The 27,193-nt window shown below is 49.0% G+C and overlaps 1 protein-coding gene across 3 annotated transcripts; it reads right to left on the reverse strand.

Moving 5' to 3' along the window:
- Positions 1 to 1,800: 1,800 nt before the first annotated feature.
- On the reverse strand, positions 1,801 to 25,920 carry LOC119453899 (calumenin-A). 3 transcript variants are annotated; one of them, XM_049667054.1, is made up of 5 exons: positions 25,764 to 25,920; positions 17,529 to 17,671; positions 5,730 to 5,963; positions 4,305 to 4,591; positions 1,801 to 2,785 (listed from the first exon to the last, which is right to left on the reverse strand). In XM_049667054.1, the coding sequence occupies exons 2-5, from the start codon at positions 17,665 to 17,667 to the stop codon at positions 2,516 to 2,518; spliced, it is 930 nt and encodes a 309-aa protein (XP_049523011.1). In that variant the 5' UTR covers positions 17,668 to 17,671; positions 25,764 to 25,920; the 3' UTR covers positions 1,801 to 2,515. The 3 variants fall into 3 exon arrangements, with proteins under 3 accessions (XP_049523011.1, XP_049523012.1, XP_037571872.2); XM_049667055.1 differs by having other exon boundaries at positions 25,771 to 25,898; XM_037715944.2 differs by lacking the exon at positions 25,764 to 25,920 and adding an exon at positions 19,113 to 19,264.
- Between the last annotated feature and the right edge of the window lie 1,273 nt (positions 25,921 to 27,193).

Here is a 27,193-nt window from a genome sequence, read left to right on the forward strand (position 1 = left end):
GGTAATCTGCAGTCGACGTGATGAGTGCTCGGTTATGTACAAATTCTCGAGCTGCTCTGTCGGCATGCTGGTTACCCGTGATGGCAGCGTGGCCCGGTATCCAGCTGATGGTTTGGGTGGTGATGTCGTCAGTGTCCTCCTTGGGTATTTTGGCTAGGACTTGTGCCGCAGGTCTTGCGATTCTTCCCAGTAGGAAGTTGTGGCAGGCCTGCTTGGAATCCGTGAGGATCGTCAGTGGTTCGTTTGTGTGTTGGCCTTCGCGGCTGGCTAACGCGATGGCCAGCTCTTCGGCTTCCGTGATCGTGCAGGGGCGGGTCGATGCACCAGAGATGACGTGGCCTCGGCGGTCGCAGACCACTGCCACTGCGCCCTTACTCTTCGTCCCGTACAAAGCGGCGTCCGTAAAACGAGCCGTGGTACGGGAGAGGACGTAGTCCTGCAGTGTGTGTGTAAACTTTATTTAAAGAGGTCCGGAGGCTCGACTTAAGCCGAGGCGGGCCGCTCCCACGTTGGCACTGTCAGGCCAAGCCCTTCAGAGACATCATGGGCCCTCTGGACAGCCCTTGGTTGGCCTTGAAGCAATGGGCTTTGTATTCTTTTTTCCCATTGAGTCCTTTGTTCCAGGAGGCTGGGAAGAGTTGTGGGGCACCCCGCGAGCATATGTTTGATTTCAATGATGCCATTACAGTCATTACATTCCATCCTAATCTCCCTCTCTGGATATATTTTGTTAATGTGGTACGGCGTGGGGTATGTACCCGTTTGCAATAAGCGCAGCGAGACTGTTTAGTTTTGTGTGTGGCAATGGGAATTGCCTGCAGTGGACATTAATATAGGCTGATGATGATGATGAAATCCAAGTAAAGCATTTTTCCATCTCGCCCCCACCAAAGAAGTAGACAGCCACCTCAGCATCCTTACGTGATTCGAATGCGAAAGCGTGAAGACTTGTCTGAGTTATCACCTTAGATTAAAACTCCACCCTAACCTTGCTCTAATTTATCCTTAATCCAGCTTAATGCACTTTAATACACCTTGATCCACTTCAATCCACCTTGATCCAATTTTGGGAGTGAGCCAGGTCGGTTTTTTTTGGTGTGGGCCACGGCGTCCGTCCGACGCCGTGGCTGTTCGACGTGGCATTTCGAAGTGCGAGCCGCGCAGCAGGTCCTGCGCCGGGAACGCGACGTCATCACTTCGTCACATGGGTTTAGGTACCATCGGATGATAACGCCGGACGTCGGATTTTGCACTTAATGGGGAATAAAATGCTTTCGCATTAATACGGCAGCCGCGGGCCTGAATCGAAACCACGACCTTGAGCTCAGCAGCGCCACGCCATGGCTACCAAGCAACCGCTACGGGTGTTCCACGTCGACTATAAACGGCAGAGATAAATAAAGGATGTATAAATAGGGTTGACACGAGGCAGTCCTGATTGGCTGCCCCGCACGGTGGGGGAGGGGGATAAAAAGAGGAAGAGAGATGAGCACAAACAAGGTGACCGCGCACGCTATACAGCGGTAATAGGCGCTGCTCTTAAAGTCTATTATGAAGGCGTGCCGACTCGACAGAGTTGAACGGAGCTGTGTGCTGCTTTTGTGAATGTACCTTGTTGCGCTCTAGCATATAAAGTGATGCAGCTGAGTGCTTTCGTACGGTTGTACTCGCAGAGAGAGGTGCACAACTACCAGCTTTTGGAATTCCGTAATACAAGGACGTCACTGCATGCGCAAGAAAGTACTTTTGCAACACAAAGATGCTAGGAACAAAAAGAAAAAAAAATACCGTGAGTTTAGACTCTTTTATTTTTTTCCTTATGATGACATGCAGCGAAAAATTTGTACAACGTCCCGGATCCAGAAAGATGTCGAGAGCCAGAAGTGGAGGAATATAAATATTGTGCTGCTTTTACACAAAAAGAAAACAGAGATACGCTTTACTATATAAGAGGGTACTTAAGAAGTGAACAACACAGAGGGATAAATATATATAGTTCTGGAGCTTTAGGTCGTCATTTGAGATGGATTACAAGAATAATGCTATCGAGGTGCGGTGAAGCAATCGTAGATCATCAAAAGTCACGTGGCTCACTTTCTAACGCCGAGTGTCGCGGCTGTAAATTTATTGAAACTATTCCTCACTGATTCTCGTAACAGCTCTAAATAAGCGGACTATGTCGGTCGAGAAACGCACTTCGTGGCTGCGGACGGACAGCCACAGTGACCGTTTAATAACTCCGCCGACAGACCTCCGACCCCTCCTTTGTACGCAGGTCCCCGAGTCCAGGACAGAGTGGTGCAGACAGCCCTCCCCCCAATGACTGAATACTGCTCGCGCAGCGTGTGAGAGTTCTGCTGACGCTCGACGTCGCCGCTCCGCAAGCTCCAGGCGCGCGGCCACCGACGGTTTCGAGTCCGCGCTGCAAGACAGCGCCGCGTGCGACTCGTATCACATGTGGCGGCCCCGGCCGAAAGGCGGCGCCAGGAGCAGCGGAGGAGTCGGGGCGTCCTGCTCACAGTTCCTCCTTCTGCTTGACGCCGCCGGCGTGTCCCTCCTGCTGCCAGAACTCGTGCGGCAGGATGCCCATGAAGTAGTCGGGCTGCGCGGCCACTTCCTCCTTGGTGAGCCGGGTGTCCTGGTTGACGTCGCCCACGGAGATGAGCCTCCAGGCCTCGCCCTCCTCGCGGTCGTGGCTGGGCAGCACCCAGTCGCGCATCTCGTCCTCGTTCAGCGCGCCGTCCTTGTCCTTGTCCATGTACGTGCTGAAATGGCTCTGCTGCGCCTGCGCGTAGAGAGAAGCTCACAAAGGGCCTTGGTGGAGGCTTGCCTGTCATCTCCCCGGTCAGTTCGCTATCTCTCGGTTACCGCACGCAGGCACGGCTACATGGGCGTTCATTACTGCAAGTTTAGTAGTGTAGTAGGCTGGGCAGTGCCACAAGCTAGTCTTTTGTGACCATCAGGTTGCTACGCAATATTCCCGATCAACGTCAAGATTATTGCGCCAGCTGCGAGATTTTAATTTGCGGCGTCTCAAGACTCAATTTCAAGCCGATTTCAAAAAAGACAACCCAGAAACGACTAAAAGGTTTTTCATGAAGAGTAAGCTTTTCGTCACAAGTTCTCACGTTAGTTATATGCTTCTTTCACCGACTCGTACTAGGCAATGTTTTGCTGTGGTTAGCAGTACTACTGTTCGATTTACTGACTTCTCTGTTGCCATGACAGAAGACCGTCAACGTAAGTATTTGAACGTGCACGTTAACCGATCCTAAGATAGCAACACAGAGTCGCAGCTACACGGTGTCCCACGTGATTTAAGCGTGCGCTTTAGAATCCCCTGCAGCATTGCGGGAGACAACACTAAACTACACTTCGGTAATCCAGCACTTATAGCAGCACTTATAGAACTTTAAGTTGCAAATAATCATTAAACATTTCAACAGTGACAGTATAGTTAAACAATTTTTGATTGAAATAACAGTCGTACTCTCGCCTGAAAGGCGAAGCAGTGATTGCCGTAGCAAATTATTAGACCGCTACACGCAGTAAGCTTAATAGTTTCATAAGCTGTAAAACTGCTGTAAACCTTCGGTTGCTAACTAAATTAACAGTCACGGTGTCACGCCCGTACAGGCACATACGGACACATATCGCTCTTTGAACGTGGACACTAGCTGTCAGAACGTTGGCGGGATGAAGCCCTATTCAGCTGATTAGGGCTGCCTAGGGCTGATTGTCCGCCAACATCCCTCTCAGCTACTCTGTGGCACTTACCCTTGCGCTTCGGTCGCTTTCATTTTCATGGGGTAAGAAAAACCTTTGTGACACTCGGCTTCAGCAACTACTCGCGTTTTACGCGCTTTACTTTTTGACGGGGACATAACTTGTTGGAAACACATATCGAATGAAAATTACCGAATCATTGGTGTCATAAGATTGCTTATAATGATATCATTCGAATCTATCTTGGTATATATACATGAGAAATTGGGTAAACAAATCTTCGTTAGTTATTTACACAACCAGAGCGTCTGCGTAACGCGGAGTTCGTGATCCGGCTCCCACCGGCAGCAAGCTGTTTTGTTTTTCGTCCACACTTTTATTAAAGCTATAGAAATAACTTCCCCTAGGCTTTCGTTGGCTTTATATAGTTATAACTAACAAACGTCGGACCCTTTGGTTGCCGTTCTCATTAACTCCGCCAAAGCAGTGATTTCAAGCATTGACTCAAGCTACACACGGAATACCCAGCGTGTACTGCGTATGAACCAGAGAGAGAGGGTGTACACAGCGTAGCGTACCGGTCCCCAGTTCTTGTCCTTGTCCTTCTCCGGCCCGGAGACGCGCTTCAGGTGGTCCATGTATTCTTCGAAGGAGACGATGCCGTTCTTGTCTGCGTCCATGAGCTCGATGGCCTCGGTGACCACCACGTTGCGCACGCGCTCGTCTTCCTCAGGGTGCAGGAAGCTCTTGAACTCGGCCTTGTCCAGGGCACCGTCGTTGTCGAAGTCGGCCAGCTTCCAGCGGCGCTCCGTGCGCTCGAGCATCGCCTTCGCCGCCTTGCCCTCTTCGCCGGCCTTCTCCAGGTCTGCAAACCACAAAGAGCATTCGGCACAACGACAGCGAGGAATCGCGCGAGGCCTGTGCGGCCAGGGCCGGTCCAAGACGACGTCAAGTGAAACACGCGTACAACGTCTAGTATCGGCGGTGAGCACTGTCACGGCTGATGCGTACTGAATGGCACTCGCAACCGTAACCACACGGGAAATAACCGGTGCAAGTGAGCTACTCTGTTCGGCGGCGGTGGCTTTCAACGAGAACCTGCAATTCACGTCTAGTAGCCTTGTGACAAGAGCACGTTCAAGCGTCGTTAGTTGCAATGAATGTTGAAGGTACACGGATGCCAATGGTATACCCATCAGTATAATTAATGAATTACACTGATAAATGGGGATCGATTGAACGCATCGACAATGGTCGTTCAAGAGCAATTAACAGAAAAAAAGGGGAAAAAAATAACACCAAGCTCAGGGAACGTTGTTGGAAATTGGACAGTAATGTTTGACCATTGAAGTGTCCATTGAAAGCAGCCAACTGTGTTTTCCCACGTCATATATCAAGAGGCACAAATTATTGAGCAGCAGCGGAAGATAGCTAGCCTGATATTTAAAAAGCAAACAAAATTGATTCTGGGACCACTCGCTACAAGGCAAGCATATTTCGCGTGCGCTTAACACGCGAGCTTTTGTGTCGATGTTGCTTTAATGACGGCTCTAACTGACCATTGTGTTAACGTTAACGTATATTTGAAAAATAACCTCTCTTGAAAACCGAATGACTCGCATATCGAACTACTACTGTAATACCGCACACATGGCATGCAGCGCACTGCGCCCCATAATTAATTATTAACTTAATCGAGGATCAACCGAGGCCAATAAACAAGGTTAGACATATTTAAGAAAAGTTACATTTTTCGTGCCAGAAACAGGGTATGAAGCACGCCGTACTGGAAAGGGATCCGCAATAATTTTGACCACCGGGACCATGGACGGGCGTTTTTTGCACTTCGCCCCTATCGAAATGCGACCGCCGGGATTCGATCTCGCGACCTCGTGCTTATCAGCGCAACGGCATAGCCGCTATAAGCCACCATGGCGTGTTCCTTCCTTTGTAACGAAGTAGTGCAAGTCGGTTGGGCACGGTGAAACGAGAGAGCCACGAACCTCTGTCGGGGAAGGAGAGCTTCTTGTAGGTCTCCCACTTGAGCACCTTGACGCCCGGCACCTTCTCCTGCATCTCCTTGTCGAAGTAGACCCACTGCTTGTCGATGCTGTCCAGGATGAGGCGGCTGTGGAACTTCTTCAGGTACTCCTTGAGCTCCGCGGAGTTCACGTACTTGTCGCCGTCCTTGTCCAGCTCCTCGTCGAAGAGCTTGTGCAGGTGCTTCTGCACGACCTCTGTATCGGCAAGAAGAAGAAGCAAGGCGGAGTTGTAAGCAAAGAAAAAACAAAAAAAAGGTCACAGTTTCTTTCGAAGTGCGAAGAAGAATTAATGATGATGATGATCCTCAGTACAAATGGCACATACCCACCGTGGGGAATCGGCCAAGAATTGGGCGGTTTGGAAAAAATGGATATTAAAAAAATAGAAAAAGATAGAAAGAAAAAAAAGGAAGATGAATTCTGCTAGGCGTTCTAATTAATTATTATGATGGACTATTTTAGGAAGGCAGTCGATTCGAATCAATGATAAAGTTTTGCATTGCATTGCAAACATTCTGGTGGCTGTACCCCATTGTGGAAACTCCAAACGAAAGAAAGACGGGAGCACTCATGCTGAGGCCAAGTTTGTTTAAAGGGTCCTCAAGCACCCTTTTCCTTATTGAGGAGAATCGTCGGCAAGCAAGGAGAAAGTGATCAATAGTTTCTGGTTCGCCGCACTGTATACACAATGGAGATGCCGCCAAACCAGCCCTGTGTGTATAGAAATTTAGTGTTGGGATTCGGCAACGTATCCTCGTTAGTGTAATCTCTAATTTTCGTGTTGGACAGAATTTACGACTCCAAGGGAATAGTAGATGGTGGTAGTCAGAATGCGAAGCCATACTAGAATTATATATCTCGTTCATCATTGTTAATCTCCTAAACCTAGCGACAGTGATATAGGCGGTTGGGGGAACTGCAGGTACTAAAGGACCACCCAGGGAAGCCTTTGCTAATGAATCTGCACACTCATTTAAAGGCAAACCTTTGTGCCCGGGCACCCAAATTAAGCGAAGCAAACGCAAATGAGACGGAGCCAAAAGATATACCTCTCGCAAAATTTTTGAGTCACTACGCGTTGTAAGCGATGAACATAGAGAGAGTGATTCGGTGATAATAGCAGTTGATGAATGAGAGGGTTTCAACTTCCGCAATGCTAAAACCATAGCTAAGAATTCTGTTGTGTAGATAGGAGTAAAATCTGGAAGTCTAATCGAATAGTACCAATCTAGCGAATGATAAAAAAATTCCTACACCTGCCTTTTCGTTGTTTTGTGATGCATCTGTAGCTATTATAGCGTTGGTCTGTATATGACAAGTAATCATACAGCAAGGCATTGAGAATTCGTGAAGATAAAAGTTTTGCATTATTTGGGTAGATGTTATCAAAAATAATTTCTAGAGAAACGGTAGTAGACTTTGCAGGAGTTCTCTTATAGAGTTTAACATTCAATGGCTCGAGTATTGCCTGCGCAAAAACCACCTGTGGCGTGTGAAAACGGGGCCAGTGGACATTAAAAAATAAATATTAATTAAAAAATAAATAAATTATGTATATGTGTGTACATATACATATATGTATTGTTGGTTGCCTGAAATAAACTTCAACTTCAACTTCAAAGTGGGCTGACTGTCTGGTGCTTTCTGAAAGGTGATTCGTGCAGTCGCAGAAAGGTTCGGACTGTTAGTAGTCTAAATCTCGCCATTAACGACGGCACTCGCGCTTCCAGGTATAAAGCACAGCGTTCGATACGAATTTAGGGAGGCCAAGGCAGGGTCGGAGCGCATCCCGTTCAATTAAAATAAGGGGACAAATTTTGTACGCGGCACTTTCAGAGAACAGAACACACCCAAATTCTAATACTGGACTCACATACATATGCTGTATATCATTAACAGTGTGTCTCTTCGCATGCCAGACCTATTATTACTCAGCCGTCGTAATATTCCGAGAGCACGGCCCCCTTTTTTAGCAATATACTCAATATGCGGTAGCCAAATTAGTTTATTGTCATAAATCACCCAAAGTACTTGGTTTGTTCAACTTGGGGGATGACTTTGTTCTGATAACAGAGAGTTAAATACACTGGACTACTTAGCGGAAAGACCAGCACCGCACTCTTGTTAACGTTCAGAGATAGGCGAATTCCTTCCAGCCATTGTTCAAGCGTGTTGAGATAACCTTGAAATTTTCCGTAAAGAGACTGAATGTCATCTGCAGAAGCAAAAAATGCAATATCATCTGCGTAAACATATGTGTTTACATCAGCATGACAAGGTATACCACTTAGTAATATATTGAAAAATAGGGGAGACAAAACGGCCCCTTGAGGTACACTCCTGGTCTGTGTAAACCTTCTAGAGGCGATACCATTCCTAACATATAAAAATTCTCTCCCGCTCAAGAACTCGGCTGCCCATCTTATAAAGTAATGTGGGAGATCTAGTGCATTCATTCTATCCAACAATATTGAATGCTCGACACTATCATAAGCTTTGGCGATATCAAGAATTGTCTTCTTTCTGGGGTTTTACGTGCCAAAACCAGTTCTGATTATGAGTCACGCCGTAGTGGAGGGCTCCGGATTAATTTTGACCATCTAAGGTTCTTTAACGTGCACTACAGCGCAAGTACACGGGCGTTTTTGCATTTCGCCTCCACCGAAATGCGGCCGCCGCGGCCGGGATGCGATCTCGTGCTCAGCAGCGCAACGCCTTAGCTGACTGAGCCACCGCGGCGGGTCGAAGAAGAATTGTCAGCGATCGCAACGAATATTACAACGCTACACAAATAAATACTCTCAGTTCGCTTAGCAAAAACACCTGATCAGTTTACACGGCTGAAGCACAATTTGAAACCTACTTTCGTCAATTGCCCGGTAATAGGTTAGGTATTAAAAGAGAAAATGAAGTTCAAAGATCCATTTTCTTTTAATTTGGAACCGGAACCCCAGCGCCGGGCCGTCAGTGTGACGTCACAGACTTTAGGCGATTTTCTCGTATTTGGGCCATCGGTGTTTAGTTCTCTAAGCTTGCTAAGTTCATTCTATGGCTCCCTTGGAATACAGTGCAGTCCACCTTTATCGATAACACGTTAACGAGGCCGCAGCAGACGCCGCCGAAATTCATTACGCATCGGCGAGCCAATGCAGTGGCATCGCCACTGGCCTTTCGTTTCTGGACCTGCTCACCAAGTTTCATGTCACGCCAAGGGTGGCTTCTTCGCTATTGCACAATTAAGCTGAGCTGTACAACTTATTTTTTTTTTTGTGCTGTCCCTGTAAGCGCTGCATAAATCTCACTAAGTATGGGCTCGCTACAACTAAACACGCATTGGGTCACGCACCCAAATACGCAAGAACAGAACTCCATCACCGCGCGCACCCGCGGTCACAACGCTGGCGGGACGCAGAGCGCCCGCTGCGGGGAGCTCGCGTCCGAAGCCAGACGGGGCTCCCTGCTAATTCCGCCGCGCTCATGCACGAGTTCACGCTTCACGACAAGCCGTGCCGTTGTTATCCGTGATGCCTCGTCGTTTGGCGCATGCGCAATAGAACGAAAATAGAAAAAAAAAGAAAATTTGTCAGCATGCGTTAACAGTTGTCATAATTTTGCGTGAACGGTGATGCCTCAAAGATAACAAAGGTAGGGCATGTGCACACCTAGCAGGAAGAGCATATATAGCAGACGACGCTTGCACTGAAGAGCGCATGGCACGCGTGCGCGTACTATCACCGATCTCGCCACTTCTCGCCGTTACAAGGCGCTGACGTATAGCGCGCAGTCGACGCGCGCGCGACATTGATAAAAGACGAAGCGGAAAACTCACGCAGAAACTTCCCCGGGAGCTGCCTATGTATGCGTAAGCATTGTACGTGCCACTTGCTCACCTCCACGCAGCCCGGTGTCATCATCAATGTTATGGCATTTCATTCGGCCGGTACAAACGACAGCGCTGCAGCGACACGAGCTGGTGCGGACGGCGGCGCAAGGCGCATTGATAACGCAAGCAAAGTAACGCAGGTGGCGGCGCCAGGTGCGCTGATGACGTTCCGATAAGCCGTTATCGCTCTTTCGCACCTTGTCCCCATCCGTGTCGAACCACTATTAGAGTGAACTAGATAGGGGTAGTGGGTCGAGGGAGAGCGGATAGGGGCAGCGCCGGCGAGGCGAAACACACGGAAATATTCGCGCGCCATGTGGTGGCGCCACTGCGCCTTTCACCTGAAGCCGCATCCCCGCCGCGCCTTTATTCTATGGCCGCGCGCGTTCGGACCCGCAAACACAGGCCCCGACGTGTTTACGGATTGTAGTTGAACGTGCGTGGTTTTGTTGGTGGCGGGTGCACGTTGAGTTGGCTGATTTACTGAATTATGAGATAGGGAGACTTCGGCGAAAGAACTATTGCTTTGCGCCTGGTTGTAAGACTGGGTACATCAGAGTGAAAGATGCCCCGAAGTTGTCTCTGTTCAGTGTCCCCGAGGATGAAGAAATGCGCCTGACATGGGAGCGGAATCTACACCGCAACGACAAGCCGCTGTATGCCACTGACGCCGTATGCGAGCTTCATTTTGAAGGAAAGTATGTACTGAGAGATTACGTACACGTGATAGAAGGCAAAGAGGTACGTACACCACGCGGAAACTCTCTCTCGACAGACGCCGTGCCCACGAGTCTGCCTAATCTCCCCATGTACCTTTCGCAAAATTCATCGCGCGAACGGCCCACAAGGAAAAGGGCTGCCTTACATCTCCATGGCGGCCAGACAAAAAGGCGGTGCCTGCAAGAGGACGACCTGCAGACCAGTGAAACTGTGGACATAGGTGACGGCGCTGAAAATCGCGCCTTTGTGCTGAGTGAAATTCCCAAACTCCACGGCGACAGGGCTGAGAGTCACTGAGCAACATGGCAAGGAGTGTGGACGGTGCAAATGGCACCCCTGATATCATAAATGCAGTTCTCAGCGTAAACGACAAAACTCCAAACAATTCTCCAAACAGTGTTGATGAGCTGCTCGCCCAAGGGAGGTAGAAGAAGCTGAAGAGTCTCTAGCCATAGTAGAAGCTCCCCGTGCTAGCCACTCATCATTAGTATTGGAGAGGAGTGACTCGCGGCTAGTATATTACGTAGCTGGCAACGTAGCAAGAACGTGCGTCCTAAAACTTAACTGTTGTTTATGTGAGCGCATCCTCCACGTCAGGCGAACAGAAGCCACACCTATTAGCCTCAGAGTACACTGAGCAGTGTGACTGGGGTGGACTTTTGTATCCGTCGCAAGATTTGTACTCATTTATTGAAGCCCTTGAGAACATATTCACAGAATGCTTCAGCATTTTAGAACAGCATCTGCGATGTTGTGGCTCTTGTAAAGAGTAAGTTCTTCTGCTCAAATGGTGTTGGATGCGACGCTCACAAGGAAGAAGCATGAGAATTGTTTCTTTCTATGTCCTCGCGCTACTCAACTTCTTAGTCAAAGGTATTGACAGCTCGAGAAGCGCAAAGCCACGGAGAGCTAAGCACCTTAAGCTGAGCAGGACGACCTAGGGGCCTGATTTTGTTTTGACGCTGCTTTTGTGATCTGAGCGTTAGTCCTGAATAAAATGGTTTCATACCTTCCTTCAGAGAATCTCTCTCTCTCTTTCTTATTTGTTGCAATCACGACGCCGGAAACGCGCCCCGGCAGTCCCCTTTCGATTTACAGGTATACCTGCGGATTTGTACCTAAAATCCCATGGCTGAGAGCTTTTGAGACAAAAATATTTATTTACACAAAGGTGGTTGCTTGGGCTAGTTTGTAATCCATGGTAAAAAAACGATACCCAGCGCGAAGGACAGGAACTCAGAGATACGAAACGCACTGCGCTGCGTGTGTGTCGTCTCTCAGCCCTTCTCAATCGCACTGTACATCGTTTTTTTACTGTTTATTCACTATAGAAATATATTTATTCTCCTTTTGCTGACGTTGTGCGCAATGTAAGCATTCAGGAGTCAAGCATGAGCTTCAGATCTATCGTACCCTTCCGATGAGTCCGCGGCGAATAAGCGCGCACTGCCGGGCGGTTCAGGTGAAAGGCGCGGCAGCGCCGCCTGCCGGTTTCCGTGCAAACGACCTCGGCTCCCGGATCGCCCTCGTCCCACTACCCCTATCTAGTCCACTATACCATTATGAAGCGTGATCAGAGGACTCCGGTGGTGGCACGGACCTATCAAACGCACTCTGGCACGGCCGCGCGGACTGCGAAGAGAGTGCCGACCGCTGATAGCTCCGCGGCGCTGTGTTTTCGCCGCGTCGCGTTGAAGAGTGCCCACATCTTGAAAGCGATCTGAAAAAGGGGCAGCGTGTGCCGAGACCTTCGTGAGCGCTGTGTTCTCGCCGCCTCGCTCGTGTTGAAGCGACAGGCAGCACGAAGGTAAAGTCGCTCGCTGCTGCGGGCGCCATCTTGAAAGCGATCGTGTTACAGGACGGACGGTCGGACAGACGGTTTCCTCGTTCGGTAAGCATATAAATGCTCTCGCATTTAAAAGCTGGCCGATTCTACCGAGGTCGAGCACCACAGAGACGACGGCCGAGCCTTGCGTCTCGCTCCGGCATCGCGCGGGGTTGTAGGACGCGTTGCGTCACGAATGTGCCTACCCGCGAAACCTATCTTCGTGGCGCTAGGGTAAACGAGAAAGGCGGAGAAATGAAGAAACTGGAAACGGCGCGACTGAAAGAGTTCATCCCCTCTCACGCGGCTTAGCTGAATGGAAGAAGAGACCATTTGAAGGGTGCACCTGCGAGTCGCGCACGCTCTTCCTGTCCAACTCTCACGGATGACACTGAATAATAAACAACCCAGCAGGCAACCAACAGAGGCTGCTCGCGCACCGGCTGCTGGCGCGGAAGCGCCAGCCAGCTGCGAACGCCGACAGACCCCCTCGCACAGTGCTCGCGCCTGGACGATCACCGGCACGTGGCTGCAATGCCAAGTTGACAACTGCTTAGTCCCTATGCCTTTCAGGCTGCGCACTCGTATGGAATTTCTGAGCTCGGAAGGGTTTTACGGAACTCAAGAAACGCGGCCAAAGCGAAAAACATTACTATACATCGCTATGGAACGTCGCATAGTGAACACCAAGTGCTATCGAAATGTGCTACCGAGTGTTCGTGTGCTCTATATTATGTTCATGCAATGCCGTTCACTAGTACAGCGCACCTTCGTAGTGAAATGTATAGTTTCTTCTCTGAACCTTAAAGAGGCGTAGTTCGGTCGCTTATTACATGCGAAGTGCGGCGTGTACCATTGGCTATGTTTCATGTTTTCGCTATATATCGGTCGCATTCGTGGCGGAGTTCTGCAATACCCAGGCGCTAGGAGTCATGCCAGGCATATTCCTGTACCTTTAGCTCCAGCACCATGGCGATCATGAAATGTCATATATTGTCACAATCAAATGTGATTATATGAATTAAATATGTAAAATAAAAAATTAGAAACTACCCTAATCATTGACTTATGTGTCTGCTAGTGGTACTCGCACCTCGGCGTTGGTGTACCCTGGTGTATTGTTTCGGTTAACTTTGTGTTTTCCTTGCGTTAACTTTGTGCTATTAAAGTGACGTACGACACAGACACAGAGAATGCTGGTGAATTCTTGATGTAAACGATGTAAACTACACCACACTAGGTCCGGCGTGCTCGTCGTCTACTTCCATGGCGAACGGAAGGGGCGGGAAACCGCCACGCCCATGGAGCCAAACCTCCACGCACATTGTTGTACGGCAATTGGTGATTTCTAATTATTTCCTAATCATTCCTGTCATTTATCTCAACTTCTAGCAAAACTTGTGCTCTGATGTATCTATCATCAACATTAAGTAGAATCACTGATTTCATAAAGTTTTTATTTTTAATAATTTATTTTGAATTCAGAAACATTTTTTAAATTACGTACAAACTGGAAGCCGGTGGTCGACCCGAAGTCGCTGCTTAAGAAACGAGAGTATCTGATAAAGCTGATACCGCCCACCTTCACTACAGCGCTCCATAATGCGTTGACAAACAAAATAGAAACAAGCGGGAGTGTATCTGTTGTTACCGCTCAAATATAAGTGAGTGTATTAAACTGTCGCAATAATCTGAATAAGTCGAAGGGTTCACACAAACATTTTTTGATTGAATTCTTTTGAAAAATAAATTCTGAAGTTTTATGCGCCCTAACCACGATATGATTAAGAGGCACGCTGTATTTGTCTGCCTCTGTGCCAATTGAAGCAGGCTTTTGAAAGCTTACTATGAATTGCCAGGATGTTGCCGCTCACACCCTGTCATAGCCTCCTATATACTTTCTGTGCCCGCGCAATCACTCCGGGAGCGCCGTTCAACCTCCTCTCCTGACCTCCTCGCAGGTCGCCCGCTAGGGGCGCTGCTACCCCAGAATAGTTCGCTAGCCGCCGTGCGTGGATAAAGGCGGGAAAAATTGCGAATACGCGTCTCCATAAGTGTCAAATCGAGACAATATTAATTTGCCTCGCCTGCCGACGGTTGGCTGGTTTGCTGGGAGACCACCTTTCTGCAGCAGTCCACGGCTGGGAAAAAAACTTGCCTTCTGCCTTGGATTGACGCGGTGAGCTGCAGCAGGGTACCCTATTGAAGGACTGTGGCAGTGGTGACACTGTCGGTTCCGTATTGAGGACGTCTAGCAGCAGCGCAAATGAGAGCCTTCTGGCCGAAAAGAAAACATTGTGGTCACGAGTGAGTTGTGCTACTTTATGTGGTTTGATAGGGTGCTTTGCGAGTTAATTGATACCCAGTAGTATGGCGTATTGTTGTGGACCTGGATGCACCTCGTACAGTAAAAGATAGGTCCCGGGCATCTCATTTCATGAAATTCCGAGCGATGACGAACTTCCAGAGAAGTGGCTCCAAGTTTGAATGTGTCAAACGTGGAATGCGTCAGATACTTGCTGAGAGAGATGCACTTTCGATTTGTTCTGACTAGGAAGCTCTCGTCTGACACCAATGAATCTTTTTTTGGGTGGTTGAGGAGGCCAGCTGGAAGCAACGGGCAGTTTTGTGCGGAACAGAAAAGTCTCTGAAGACAGGCATTGCGTCAACATCGACAAACAACAACGTGATGGACACGGAAGATAGCACATGCTCGTCCCTACGCCGGCAACTGAGCGTAAGCACTACGCCAGAACCATACAAATAATTTCCCAAAGAGGCGACAGCAGCGCTGTTCAATCACATTACCCGGCGCACAGAAACGCTTCGTTCGCCAGAATGTGCAGCACTAGCGATGGTTGGCGGATACCTATCGAGAGCTGTTAAGCTGTTAATGAGCGGGTGTCTTGCGAAGAATGCCTCAGTTTGTTGACAAAGCCCAAGCTCTCGGCGCCATCAGATTCTCTGATTAGGCTTCAAGACAGAAGCCGTCTGCTGTATCGGTCAGACGAACTCGTGGCTGTGCTGCACTCTTTGCACAAGTAGGTTGAAGTAGTGCTCGCTAAGCTAAGAAATGTTAAGCAGCCGCTGAGGGAGACTGCCCTGAATGCTGCTCAAGTGCTGCGAGAGCGTGAACTATGTCATTGTTCAGTACCTGAGCATCACGAGAAGCTGTTTTAGATCATGGTGACAAAGTTCTTGCGCCCTCTATTCACTAATTTTGCGCTGTAGATAACGGACAAGAACGACATCGCAAAAGTTTTTTCACGGAAGCCTCTGTCACGAAAGCTCCACAAACTGTAAATCCATAAGATGGCAATAAAAGTTTTTTTGTGCAGGTATTAGAGCCGACATTATTTTTTTCCACACTGACATACAAAGCATATGTAACAATAAGCAGAAGGAAAATGAAGCTTCATACTAGTACAGATAAGAGCTGTGGTTATCCTTTTATCGTTCTTTTGGAAGAAGCAATGCGCGGCGGCCTGTACGCTTTTGTGTCGGCGTTAAACGCCCGCAGATGTTGCAAAACAGTAGAATCGGCACCGGTAAAAAAAAATTGCGTGATATATAGTTATGCTAGAGCGCACGCCGCCGTAGAGCGTCCTGTATTTCTATTCTGGGGTAGCACCGCCAACTGGTGGTGAGTGACGGCACTAGGCGCGACGACCGGTTCCCTGCGTTCTCGGCGCCGATGGGCAGCCATGAAGTATATAGGAGGCTATGACCCTGTTAAATGAGTACTGACAATATTCTCGAATAATCATTTCTTGTCGCGAAAAGTAAAAGCTTTAGTCGTCTAAACCCTAGAAGAAATACTGACAAGCCTAAAAACGCCCTATGTAATGTAATATGATAGCGTTTGTATACTGGGTGTTCAAAATTACGCTTTACGAAATTTTCAAAAATCGCCTGTGGAAGGTAGCATAAACATTATCGTTGAGCAGGGTTATTCGAAGAGGCGGACATAAGTAGCAAGAGAAATCAAAACACATTTCCAACTAATTAACAAAATTCACCAATTAACTTCTTCGTTAATTGCTTTGCCACACATATTGCAATTTACTAATTGTAGTCTGCGAGTTTGCAAGACGAATCCTATAAACGAACTTCCAGGATTTTCCAGGACAAATCGACAGGAAGGTGGCTGGACTAACAACTGATCTTTAATCTCGAAAACAACTTTTCCCGTGCCCGTATTGAACATGCTTAAGGCACAATATATGGGTACGGCAGACGAGCCGCGGAGCGAGTGACAAAACATCGCCATGTGCTACGGTCACGTGACTAAGCTTATCTATCATGAAATAGAAATGAAGCCGAAACTGGCCGACGAAAAGCTAATGTAATAAATTGCTAAGGCCGTTCTGAGGCTTGCGAGTATCTTTTTTTAGGGCTTACAGATCTCGGAGCTCCATTTTACGCAAACACTGATGAGCCGAAAAGACCATGTCGGTGCTCCTTACAGACGAGGGAAGCCACATTTTACGCCAGCTCATTTGCACCCGACAGTTCAGAATGTTAGTGTGCAAGCTTTAATCTGAAAGTGGCACGCAATGCTGAGCAATGTGTTAGGTGGAAGAGAGCAGACCTTTTTAGTGCAGCTTCTCGCGTCTTCGTTTTCTGTCGAGTTAGGAACAGAAATAGACCAGTCTGTAACCTGGGCACAAAAAGTGCAATCGCGGAATGCCTGACACATTGTCAAAAAGAAAAATAATAATAATTAAGTTCCATATTTTGTTTCATATACGAGAAAGTAAAGATAGCCGGCAGTAGACCTAATCCGCTTTAGAAACTTTTTTTGCGTCATTTTAGCACTCCATGATGTAGGCGACGAAAACGTTTCGACTGGACGCACGGCTCAGCGTCCGCTACACGTGTGTCAGAATAGCACTCGCAAGCAGGATAGTTTTGCATAACGGAAGAACACACAAAAAAAAACAAAGGGTAAATCTAAATTGTCTTCAAAGCACGGTTCTTTAATCGGCAAATGCAAGGTCCACAGGTGTCCACGGCGTGCGACATTTAAGCCACGTTTTCCGAAACGTTGCTACCGTGTATAGATAGACCCGCAGTGCGCTAAACGTCCTGCACCCGCTCGCTGCAGCGCCGTCGGCATCTATGACAATGAACAATTGCGCGAGGAAAAAGAAGGAGCGTCGAGGGACAATGCATTCGCGAGAAGGACGGGGGAAAAAAAAAACAAGTCCTCGGAACTGGTCCGCACGCTCATCGCGCCATTGTGCCGTCTGCAAAGGTGTGCGTGTGTTCGGTTGATCTCCATTGCCTGCACAGCTTGTGTGCGCGTATGCTTTACACACGCGGTCCTTACCTGGCTTGGGTGGCTGGTAGAACTGCTGCTGCTGCTGCTGCTGTTGCTGACCGGTAGGCGGCGCCTTAGAGGCGTCGTCTGCTAGACACAACGTGGCGGCCGCAGCCGCCAGTAGCAACGTAACCAGTGTCGTCTGCATCTTCCTGCGAAAAAAATAAGTAAAAGAAGTACACGATAACGTCAGCGGGTTGCATTGTTTCGATTTCACGCAAACGGGAGGAACATTGGTACTACGGTAAAGCCGCGGACCACGAAAGCTGCATGTTGTCGCTGCTGTGAATAAGCGAACGTGATCGCGTGTCACTGAGTCCCGGGTCGCGAGGTGTCCAATCTGTATATGGCAGGGAAGATGCTCAGGAAGTATGTGGCTCGAAACGCGAAAAGCATAATACTCGGAAAGGAGCCGAACGAGGGCGAAAAAATGAGCGTCTTCCAAATGCGCACTAACCAGCAAAGCTAACGTACAAGTTTAAACCGCGTGTCGCGCCTAGAGCGAATACGTGCCTCGTATGGGAGACCATTAAGGTGACATATCTCGCGTTGGGGACAAATTGACAACCATTAGAAAAAAGCAACAGAAACAAGCAGAACAACAGCGATCAGATAAATAGAATAGCCCCGATATAATATGACCTTCCCATTCATTAAATATTAAAATTTACACATGTTCTTTCAACCGGTTCAACATATCGCTCCATAGTCTCAAACAAACACTCGCAGGCGCTTGAAGACATTCTAGTTTACCAATCAACTTCAGGATCATGTCAACCCAAGGCATATCTTCGTAACAGCCTCTCAGTAGGTTGTTCGAAGGAGCAGATGCCTTCCGTGAAAGACACGTTCACCAGAAGTGCGTACAGCAAGAAGATTTTAAGGCCGCTGGTTTAACAAGGCGACTCGGTAATTATGGTCACGTTTCACGTGCGCTGGCCAAGAATTGCTATTTTTCCATGCACGGAACAGCAAGCTGAAGTATATTATGCTGGCAGCAGGCGATATTGTTGAAACAACATAGTGTGAACCGCGGACAAATGACACAAACCCATGGAGTCACTTGGAGGAAACACTTAAATGGCAGCGAAAAGACTAGCGAGCGCGATGACGGGACAAACTACGTTTCGGAATCCGGTGTCGAATCATAGTTTGCTACAAAGCTTTGCCTATGCAATATGACAGTAGCGCACCCAGGATCTCTGCCAGGGGGGGGGGGGGGGGGTTGAAAGTTTGCCAATACCATCTAAACAGCACTAATTTCGATTTCTTCACGGGAAATTGTCGAAAAAATGCGCTTTTTGCGAGTGTGCATACGATTGCGCGTCTTACATCTTAGTTGCAGTACTCAAATGCGTAAGAAAAGAAAAGGGGTTAAACAAAAGGGGGGGTTAAGTCGGCCTCAGGGGGGGGTTACAACCCCCGAATCCCCCCCGTCGGTGCGCCACTGCAATATGATGAGTGTTGTGATGATAACCCCTACAGGACATCACGAGGGCTGGAGTAAGAAGTTAGCGGGTATTTGCGCAAAAAAAAAGAAGGAAAAAAAAAAAGATAAATTAAAACGCTCGGTACAAGGGAGCATGAACTAACAAACAAAAGGCGCAGGCTGTCGGCTCGGCGTCCAAGACCGTGTCGCGGCGGCTATTGTGTGTTACTCCCTCGATTACACAGTCGCGCTGACTGAAATACGCGAGGAATTGAGAGCAAGCAACGTGGGCGCACGCCATTGGCTGCGCGCTACTGACGTCACACGGCTGTCCTTGACGTGTTGAATGCCGATTAGAGGACGGGGTGGTGCAATACCCTCATTCTTATTTTTTTTTTTTTTTTCATCGCCGAGGTGAGGCTAGTTCTACGTAGGATAAACCGTGGGATAATCAACAGAGTATATAAAGAATCAGAAAGAATGTCCTATTGTAAAATTTAAGGGCAGTTTTTTCGTACACGCCGGACGCAAGAATTATACACCGGCGCATAAGACACGTTAGCTTCGCCATAAAAAAAAAAAAAAAAAAAAAAAAAAAAAAAAAAAAAAAAAAAAACGAACGACGCCTTCGATATTATTCGATTGCCATATATTATCTAGCGATTCCTTTCACGGCGGACTGGAAATGCAATTGGGTAGCAGCGGTCACAGGATTTCACATCAGCTACTTGCTGCCTCATTTCGGCTCATACGGTCAAGGAGAGGAAAATTTTAAAAAAAAAGTATTAAAATAGAGGGCTTCACTACAGATGACACAAGCACGGAAGCGCCAGAAATAAAAAAAAATTCCAAAGCGATCTTTTTTAATTCTACGCGTGGTATGCATGTCGTACGTGTTTCGCAAGCGCACGGCCTGACGAATGTATCAACGAGCGATGATTGAACAAATCAACCAGACGGCGGCTCGCAACACCACCGCGCTGGCGAACAACGGGCGCGAATGGGAAGCCACGTGCACGTAGACACCGAGTCAAGCCGCGAATGCAATACGAAGCCGCTGAAGCGCAGCCTTCCCAAACCAGCGCACGTGCAAATACATCGTGTTGTTGTAAAGCGGGCACACTGAGCGAATATAACATCGCAAACCTACAACAACGCTGCTACGAGTGCGGACCTCCAAATTGATTTTGGCCACCCGGGCATGCATCTTTGTCATTGAACACTAAAATAATTTCGACTCCACAGGTAAATTAACGCTCTGCAATGCTAAAAATATGCAGCTCTCAGTGTCAGACGAGGCTCGGTGAAAGGACGCAAAAATGGAAGACAGGTGGCGTCGCCGCAGCGACGTATCCGCAACAGATCGCCGTGACGTCAAAGATTTGGACGCAGTCTGCTCGGCCCTGTAGCTAAATTTTTACGGGTGCGGACTGACTATACCGTGCGTCTAAAAGAGCCAAATACTTGGCAAGTTTCAACAACCTTTATTCAGTCGCAACGGCCCAAATAGGAGAAAACGCTTTAAAATTTATGACGTCAGCCTGAAGTGCAGGCGCGAACTGCAAAACATGGAACTTTCATTTATTCACTCGTAATAATCAACATATTACCGCCAAGCTACCGAAAATGTAGCTTTGAAAGAACACTTTATCAGTGTGCACTGACTGATCTAGTAACGAGCCTAAGTACGTTTATCGCTTTACGTCACAATCGGCGTGCTGCCATCGAACCCACGAGCTCGCCGTTATGGCCAATAACCGAGCCATCAACGCGGTAATACGGCCCTAATGTGGTTGATTGATTGACTCGTGGATTTCCGACAGTATATAACACTGCGGTACGGAGAGATCTCTGGATTAATCACCACCAGGGGAGGCTTCTTTTGACGCGCACCCGAAGCAGGGCTTACACGAGTGTTTCTTGCTCACCGAAATGCGGCCGTTACGGTCGGGAATCGGACCCTCGACGTAGTGCTGGGCAGCGGTACGCCACAGCCAGGCCGGCCGGTTCGGCCTAATCCATGGCCAATAAAAATATTCAAACAATAATGAGTGAGTGTTTGTAATCTTTTATGTAAATACAATTTTAAATATTTAAAACCCATATATGTGGAAAGAAAAAAACTTAATATTTGTTACAACGACCTCGTAATCAAGTTTCAGGCTCGTCCATTCTTGCAGTATTATCCCAGAGGAACGTTCAGCGTTAAAGGTACGTCGCACGTGTATGACTAGAACTCGCCGACAGCGGGTCACCACTCTTCGGAAGTCCTTGTGCACTTGACGGGAGCTTCCAACCACCGATGCCTACCCAAAGTGATGTGTTACTCTTGGCACGTGGATAAATCAATCCGGAACACGAGGGAGAAAAAAAAAAGGCATCCAAAGTACAGTTTAAGGCTCATAAAACGTTTGTTTTCCGTTCATCTATATACGTTTATCCCGAAACAAAAGTCGTCAAACTTCTTTCGAACTCCTGTGCACAGACGACCTCCCTGCCTGCAGGCACATTGCACAAACTCGAGCAGAAACAATGCTCGCTGTGACGCGCGTTAATATGCGAGTGGACGGACTCGATGCAGATAGGAACGGTGCGCTGGAACGCCGCGCACCGAATTGTTGCTCGCACAGAAGTTGGCGTATCTTTCCGTCAGTAATCCACTGAGCGACAATGAAGTTGTCTGTCTCTCGCTGGCACGGAAAAAAGATCCCCCGCAGAAGACGCTCTATTCCGACACACACACGGCGGAAATGTCACGCCAGCCCAACAGCGGCTCAATCTCGCTGGGAGCCACAGTCGGCCCTCGGCGGCGGCGCCGCCACGCTTATCGGAAACTGAATCGACCTCCGGGATCAAACGCGGAAAAGCAAAATTACGGCGGCAAGCAGTCCAATCGGGACGTCTCGACCCATCGGGTCGCGAACGAGCGGTGAGAACCGGTTGACGACGGAAGAACTCGGCGCCGAAGACGACCGGCGGGCGCACATTGCGGACGCGATATGGGCCGACGTGGCCGATGCTGCAGACGCCGCGCTATCGCATCTCTCTCCTTGCGCAGCTGTGCCGACTGGGCAGCTCGTCTCGCATAACGGGTTCCGTTCCGGATAAAGAGCACAGCTACACCACAATACGCGGAGACGGCGTGTCGACGACGCCTTATGCGAACGGACGCCCGAGAGCGCCGGTGTTCAAACATTACCCGCGTGCATTCCTTTGTGGAAACGGCGCTGAAGCAATTGAGAACGGCGCTAATATCATAAGTGTGAATATTATTAATAGTAGTTGTAATGTCGCAGTATTTATTCAGAGGCAATTCTGCGCGTAGTGTTCCGGAAAACAACGACGGATGCAGGGAAAGCGTCTGTGGTTGATTGATACTATTGTAGATGACTTGGAAATAGGTGCCGAAAAGAATTATTATAATAAAGTAACAAATAAAAAAAGGAAAACGCACTATGAAGACGAAATTGAACTCCTGGACCGATTTACCCCAGCGTACGGAATTATTTCAGTACTGAATTGTTTGCTGCCACAAAGTGGCGCATCTTAGAGGTCAACACAAAACGCGGAAGCAACAGAGACGACTACACTGACATTGGCCTCGATCTCACCCTCGAGCACCACTTTGTAGCCACATGCAAACGGGGCTACAGGAACAGGACTAAGAAGTACTCGTGGCAAAGCCATATTCCCCATCAATAATTAAGCGCCGTTTGGTGACGCCCACTGACCAACTCGCCTAGCTTTGAGCGATATCTTTTTCAGCCATTCTGACAGCGCCGCCTTGGAGCTCGCCACAACGGATAGCCTGGCCCTGTAGGTCACGGATGCGCCTAACTCGGTGAATTCGGGACAAGCACGGACAAAGCGACACCATGCACGCCGTACGTTCTTTTACTCGACCCGATTGGCACACGTTTCTATATACCTGCACACACCCATCCGTCAATCTGATTATGCCACCGGTTCTCAGGACAGGTGGCGTGAATGTAACGCTTGTAGTAACCTACGAACAGGTTTAACTGAGTCACGCTGTTTCAAATCTCCGCGCTGCGTCCTCCACGGGTGACAGATGCGGATCGACGGCGCATCTTCGCAAGTTCGTGCTATAGCACAATTGAAGCACTTGCGGGCGCAGATGCACCTCAACTCAAATTTCTTTGGGGATTCGAACTGCGCCGATGTTACTTTGGTCGCGGTCATGGCACGTCATCGAAGTCCTCGCACGTGCCTTCGGGATGCTCTAGCATTGAAATGCATACCGCCGGCCGCCTTCGTCTGTCTGTTTCACGTTGGATGCCAACCCGCTCATCTGGTGGCCCACTGGCCCAAACGGCTCCCGGAGAGGTCCACGTCCAGCGGGTGTGAAACGACCCGTCGCTTATCCGCGGAATTGGGGACCACACGAAACGCCCGTCACGTGCACATGTGCGCACCAGATTGTGTGTAACATGGAGTCGCGCGGACAGCCTTTGTTGCATTGTATAATGTATCGGCCCATTGTATAAAACGTCTCGCCGTGTCGTTGCGAAAAACGCCTGCCTTGTTCGGTATACTGAAAAAAAAAAAAAAATTAAATGCGCACGTTCTGTCGTCGGTGTACTCGAAATTTGCGGCCTCGTGTCGTTGTGGAGCTGGGGTCTTTATCACAGGATCCCGTGCGCGCAGCCATCTTTCCTCGCTACAGCACCTTGTTTTAGCTAATTCTGAATAGCGCGCCTAAAGCAGGTTTGCAGCGCTGACCAGCGTGTTCTATCGCATGGCACCGGCCACAGCTCCACCGACGATAGGTTAGTGTCCGCAGCGACCGTTCCGCCCAGTGATTTTGTAGGCACTGGGAGACCATTCTGATAGGCTATCATCAAAGGCGCCACCAAGATTTTGCTTTCGAATCAAGCGACTTCACGCATCGGTGGAGATCAATCTATAGAGTGGCGACCATCTGCCCCTCATTTTACTTCGCCGTGTCGACGAACTCGGCGTGTTATTCAGCGCTGTGGGAAAGTTTACGCCCACTCTAGTGCCAAATAAACTCGAGAGGAGTACGCTGCCCGCTGGAAAGTGGACACGCGAAGCGGCAGCCGTTTGCACCGCCGGCATCTTCTTCCACGTGCTCCTCTTTTCGCTTAGTGTAACACCTCCACGTAAGCGTAACACCTCCACGTAAGCGGACCCCCTCGCCCCCCCCCCCCCCCCCCCCCCCCGCGACCGCCACGCACTCGATTACGCGGTCGCGCGGAACGCGTCCGGTTCGGCCACGCCGTCTTCGGCGGCGCTGATGAATGGAGCGGCCACTGCAGGTGCCAAGTGGCGATACGCGGCCCTGACATTGGCGCCACCCTCGTTCATTAACGCGTAGAGGATAACGCAGGGGCCACTTCGGCTGGAAGGAAGAAATGCACGAATAAACGCCGCAAAACAAAGGAATGCACACGAGGCAGAAACAGCATATTTACAAAGCACTCCGCAGGTCTGGTCTCCTGGAATTACAGCGCTAATTTAATCAAAGGTCTGCGAGGAGAGAGCGAATTTGCGTGAAAGTGAAACAACCGCATTGCGTGCCTTGAAGCGTCCCAACGACGGGACCAGAGTCGACAGCGCTACACACGAAGGCATTCGTGTGAGCATTCGCGTTGAGCATTCCATACTTCAAATAAATTTATAGCAGACGGCGATAAAGACTGCCAGCGAAAAATTCATGCACAAAAGTTCTTGAATGAAGCAAGCCGTTGTCGTATTCGTTGCTGTCGTTTTTTTTTTTTTTTTTTCGAAACATGTTTTTAAGTAAAACGACAAGCACTAATATATCCGTGCAATGCAACAATCGAGATAGAAAGAAACGTTTCTAGTCTCCTACCTTTGATCGTTCTGAGGTACGGCGCCCACGGAAGATACAAGTGTGGTTCGATCGCGTATCCTACTTACAGCACCATTCACGACAGACAAATCAACAGCAGATAAAACTGAGCTGCTCAGTGCTTCTAGAACACCTTAATACCCGGCAGAGGCACTTCGTTACAGAAACCTAATTCCAACATGCCGTAAGCGGTGACGCCAAAAGCCGCGATAACGCTATCGGAGAGCTATGCAATCTGCCGCCCATCACAGACTGCACTGGGTGCACTGTTTGAAAACTAAGAAAAGGAAGGGGGAGGAACGCAATTAGGACGTTACTTCTGAGTATGACAAGATAATGACATGAAATGCTTTATTTATCCCTAGTTAAAGCGGCATTTAAACGAGTCGCCGTTGCCCGCCTCACGACCTCGAGCCTGCGCCGAAAGCCACGTGGTTACCGGCAATCGTTTTCTGCGCTAGGAGGCTCCGTTTGTTTTCAAAATTTCCTAAATACAACAAGCACCACCTTCCAGTCATGGCAAGTGACAGCATTCAAGCAAAGGAAACCGACTGCACGTACCGCGCCACCGAAAAAAAAAAAGCAATAAACACGGGGTATCCAGGTTACGACCCGGCCAGGTACCGGATGACCCGATCGGCACATCGATGTGACCCAGTCAGGTGGGGCGCGGTTGAGCTTCTACATGTTTGCAACATTGATCGACAGCTTTTGGCGGACGGCGTCTGCAACGACGGGACACTGCCCTGGCCGGGGCACCGAGCCAGCCGGGCTGGTGGTACGCTAGTGATACGTGTCACTACCACGAAGCCCCACCACCACCTTCTCGGATCCGCGCCAAGAAAGGGTTAAAACAGCGCGGTCGATCGCGTGCTGCGAGCAAAGTTTTGACGAATGTGTGGCAGCATAAAACGCGCAGCGATCGGGCTTCGCCGCGCTTGCGCCTCAGCAGCCTCACCTGTGACGACTTTGCTCTCGCTTCCGGGGTCAGTCGTGTGCGCCGGCCCGACTAGGTCTGCCGCGCTGTCAACGAGAGGCCGAGTTCGCCGGGGGCCGCGCCGAGCCACGTGTACCTGTCAGGCAGCTTCGTGACGTCAGCGGCTTCTGCTGACCGGACCGCCGGTTCCTCTGACGCCGCGCCTTTTGCGCCACGCGTTTTGCTGGAGAGTGGCGGACTGTTATTTAAGCCTTCTGGGTCGTAGTGGTCCGAGCACTGAACCCCTTAAGGTCTGCACGCTGATTACGGCTCTCAGTCGAGTGTTCGGCACCTGAGAAAACAAAAAGCGCGCCCGTTTCATGTTTAGTTATGCCTTCCAACGAGAGATGGCCTTACACGGCAAAACGCCTTGCTCCACACTTCCAGAAAACAGCGCGCGGTTTGAATGGCGTAGCAGGCAGAGTAACTCAATTTGCGGGGTTGCTTCGTACTGCATCATTCTGTGACAACTGCGCTGTAGCAAAATATACTGCGGATGTAGTGCGGATGAGAAGTTTAAATTAAATTAAATTGGGGAGTTTTACGTGTCGAAACCACGATATCCAGATAGAGGGTAAGCATTGGCAAATTAGACATTACGGGCGCTGGCATACTTAATCTTCTGTTTAAGCTTGACCCCAGAAAAAAGGCCGCGGTCCTGGCAACATACTTAACGACTTTCTGAAAAGGTATGCGGAATGGTGCAGTAGATACCGCGGGATAATTTTTCGCAAATAACTCGCGACTTCACATCTACCAGACGACCGGAAAATTGCAAAGATGATACCGATATACACATCAGGCGACACTGCGGAAAATTCAAAATTTAGACCCATTTCATTGACATTCCGTAAGTTTCCGGAGCACATAATCTTAAATCACGCAACGGTTTTTCTAGAGAGCATTGAATTCTTGTCTCCCTGTAGCTTTCGCAGTGGTTTATCAACAGTAACCCAACTAACACCTCGTGTTTACAATTAGATACGGCACGGTATGCACGCGGAGTGAGCCTTTCCTTTACCCTGTGCAGGCGAGCAAACGTTCCGGTAAATGCTTCCGCTAGAACCATCTTTGCTTGGTTGTGCTGCCGTGCCCCTATAGACAGCTCTGCCCGGCTCTATGTCACTTGTCGCAGTCTTTGAAACAAATATTGCTTTTGCGTGGGGATGTCGAGACCAACCCCGGTCCTGACGCGGCACGGCTAACCAAGCAGTTACGACTTTAAATATATGAAAGAAAACCGTTTAAATTCTATCGATGCCAAACTTGAACAATTAACTTCTCCGGAAAGCAAGATTTCGTCCTGCGTCGACCAGGTCCCACACTTACAGCATGTAGTATGTTCACTAGAAGTAAAGATAGACGACCTAGAAAACAGAGCAAGACGGTCAATCCTAATTGTTTACGGCGTC

This window comes from Dermacentor silvarum, chromosome 5, assembly GCF_013339745.2.
Source record: "Dermacentor silvarum isolate Dsil-2018 chromosome 5, BIME_Dsil_1.4, whole genome shotgun sequence".
NCBI lineage: Eukaryota > Metazoa > Arthropoda > Arachnida > Ixodida > Ixodidae > Dermacentor > Dermacentor silvarum.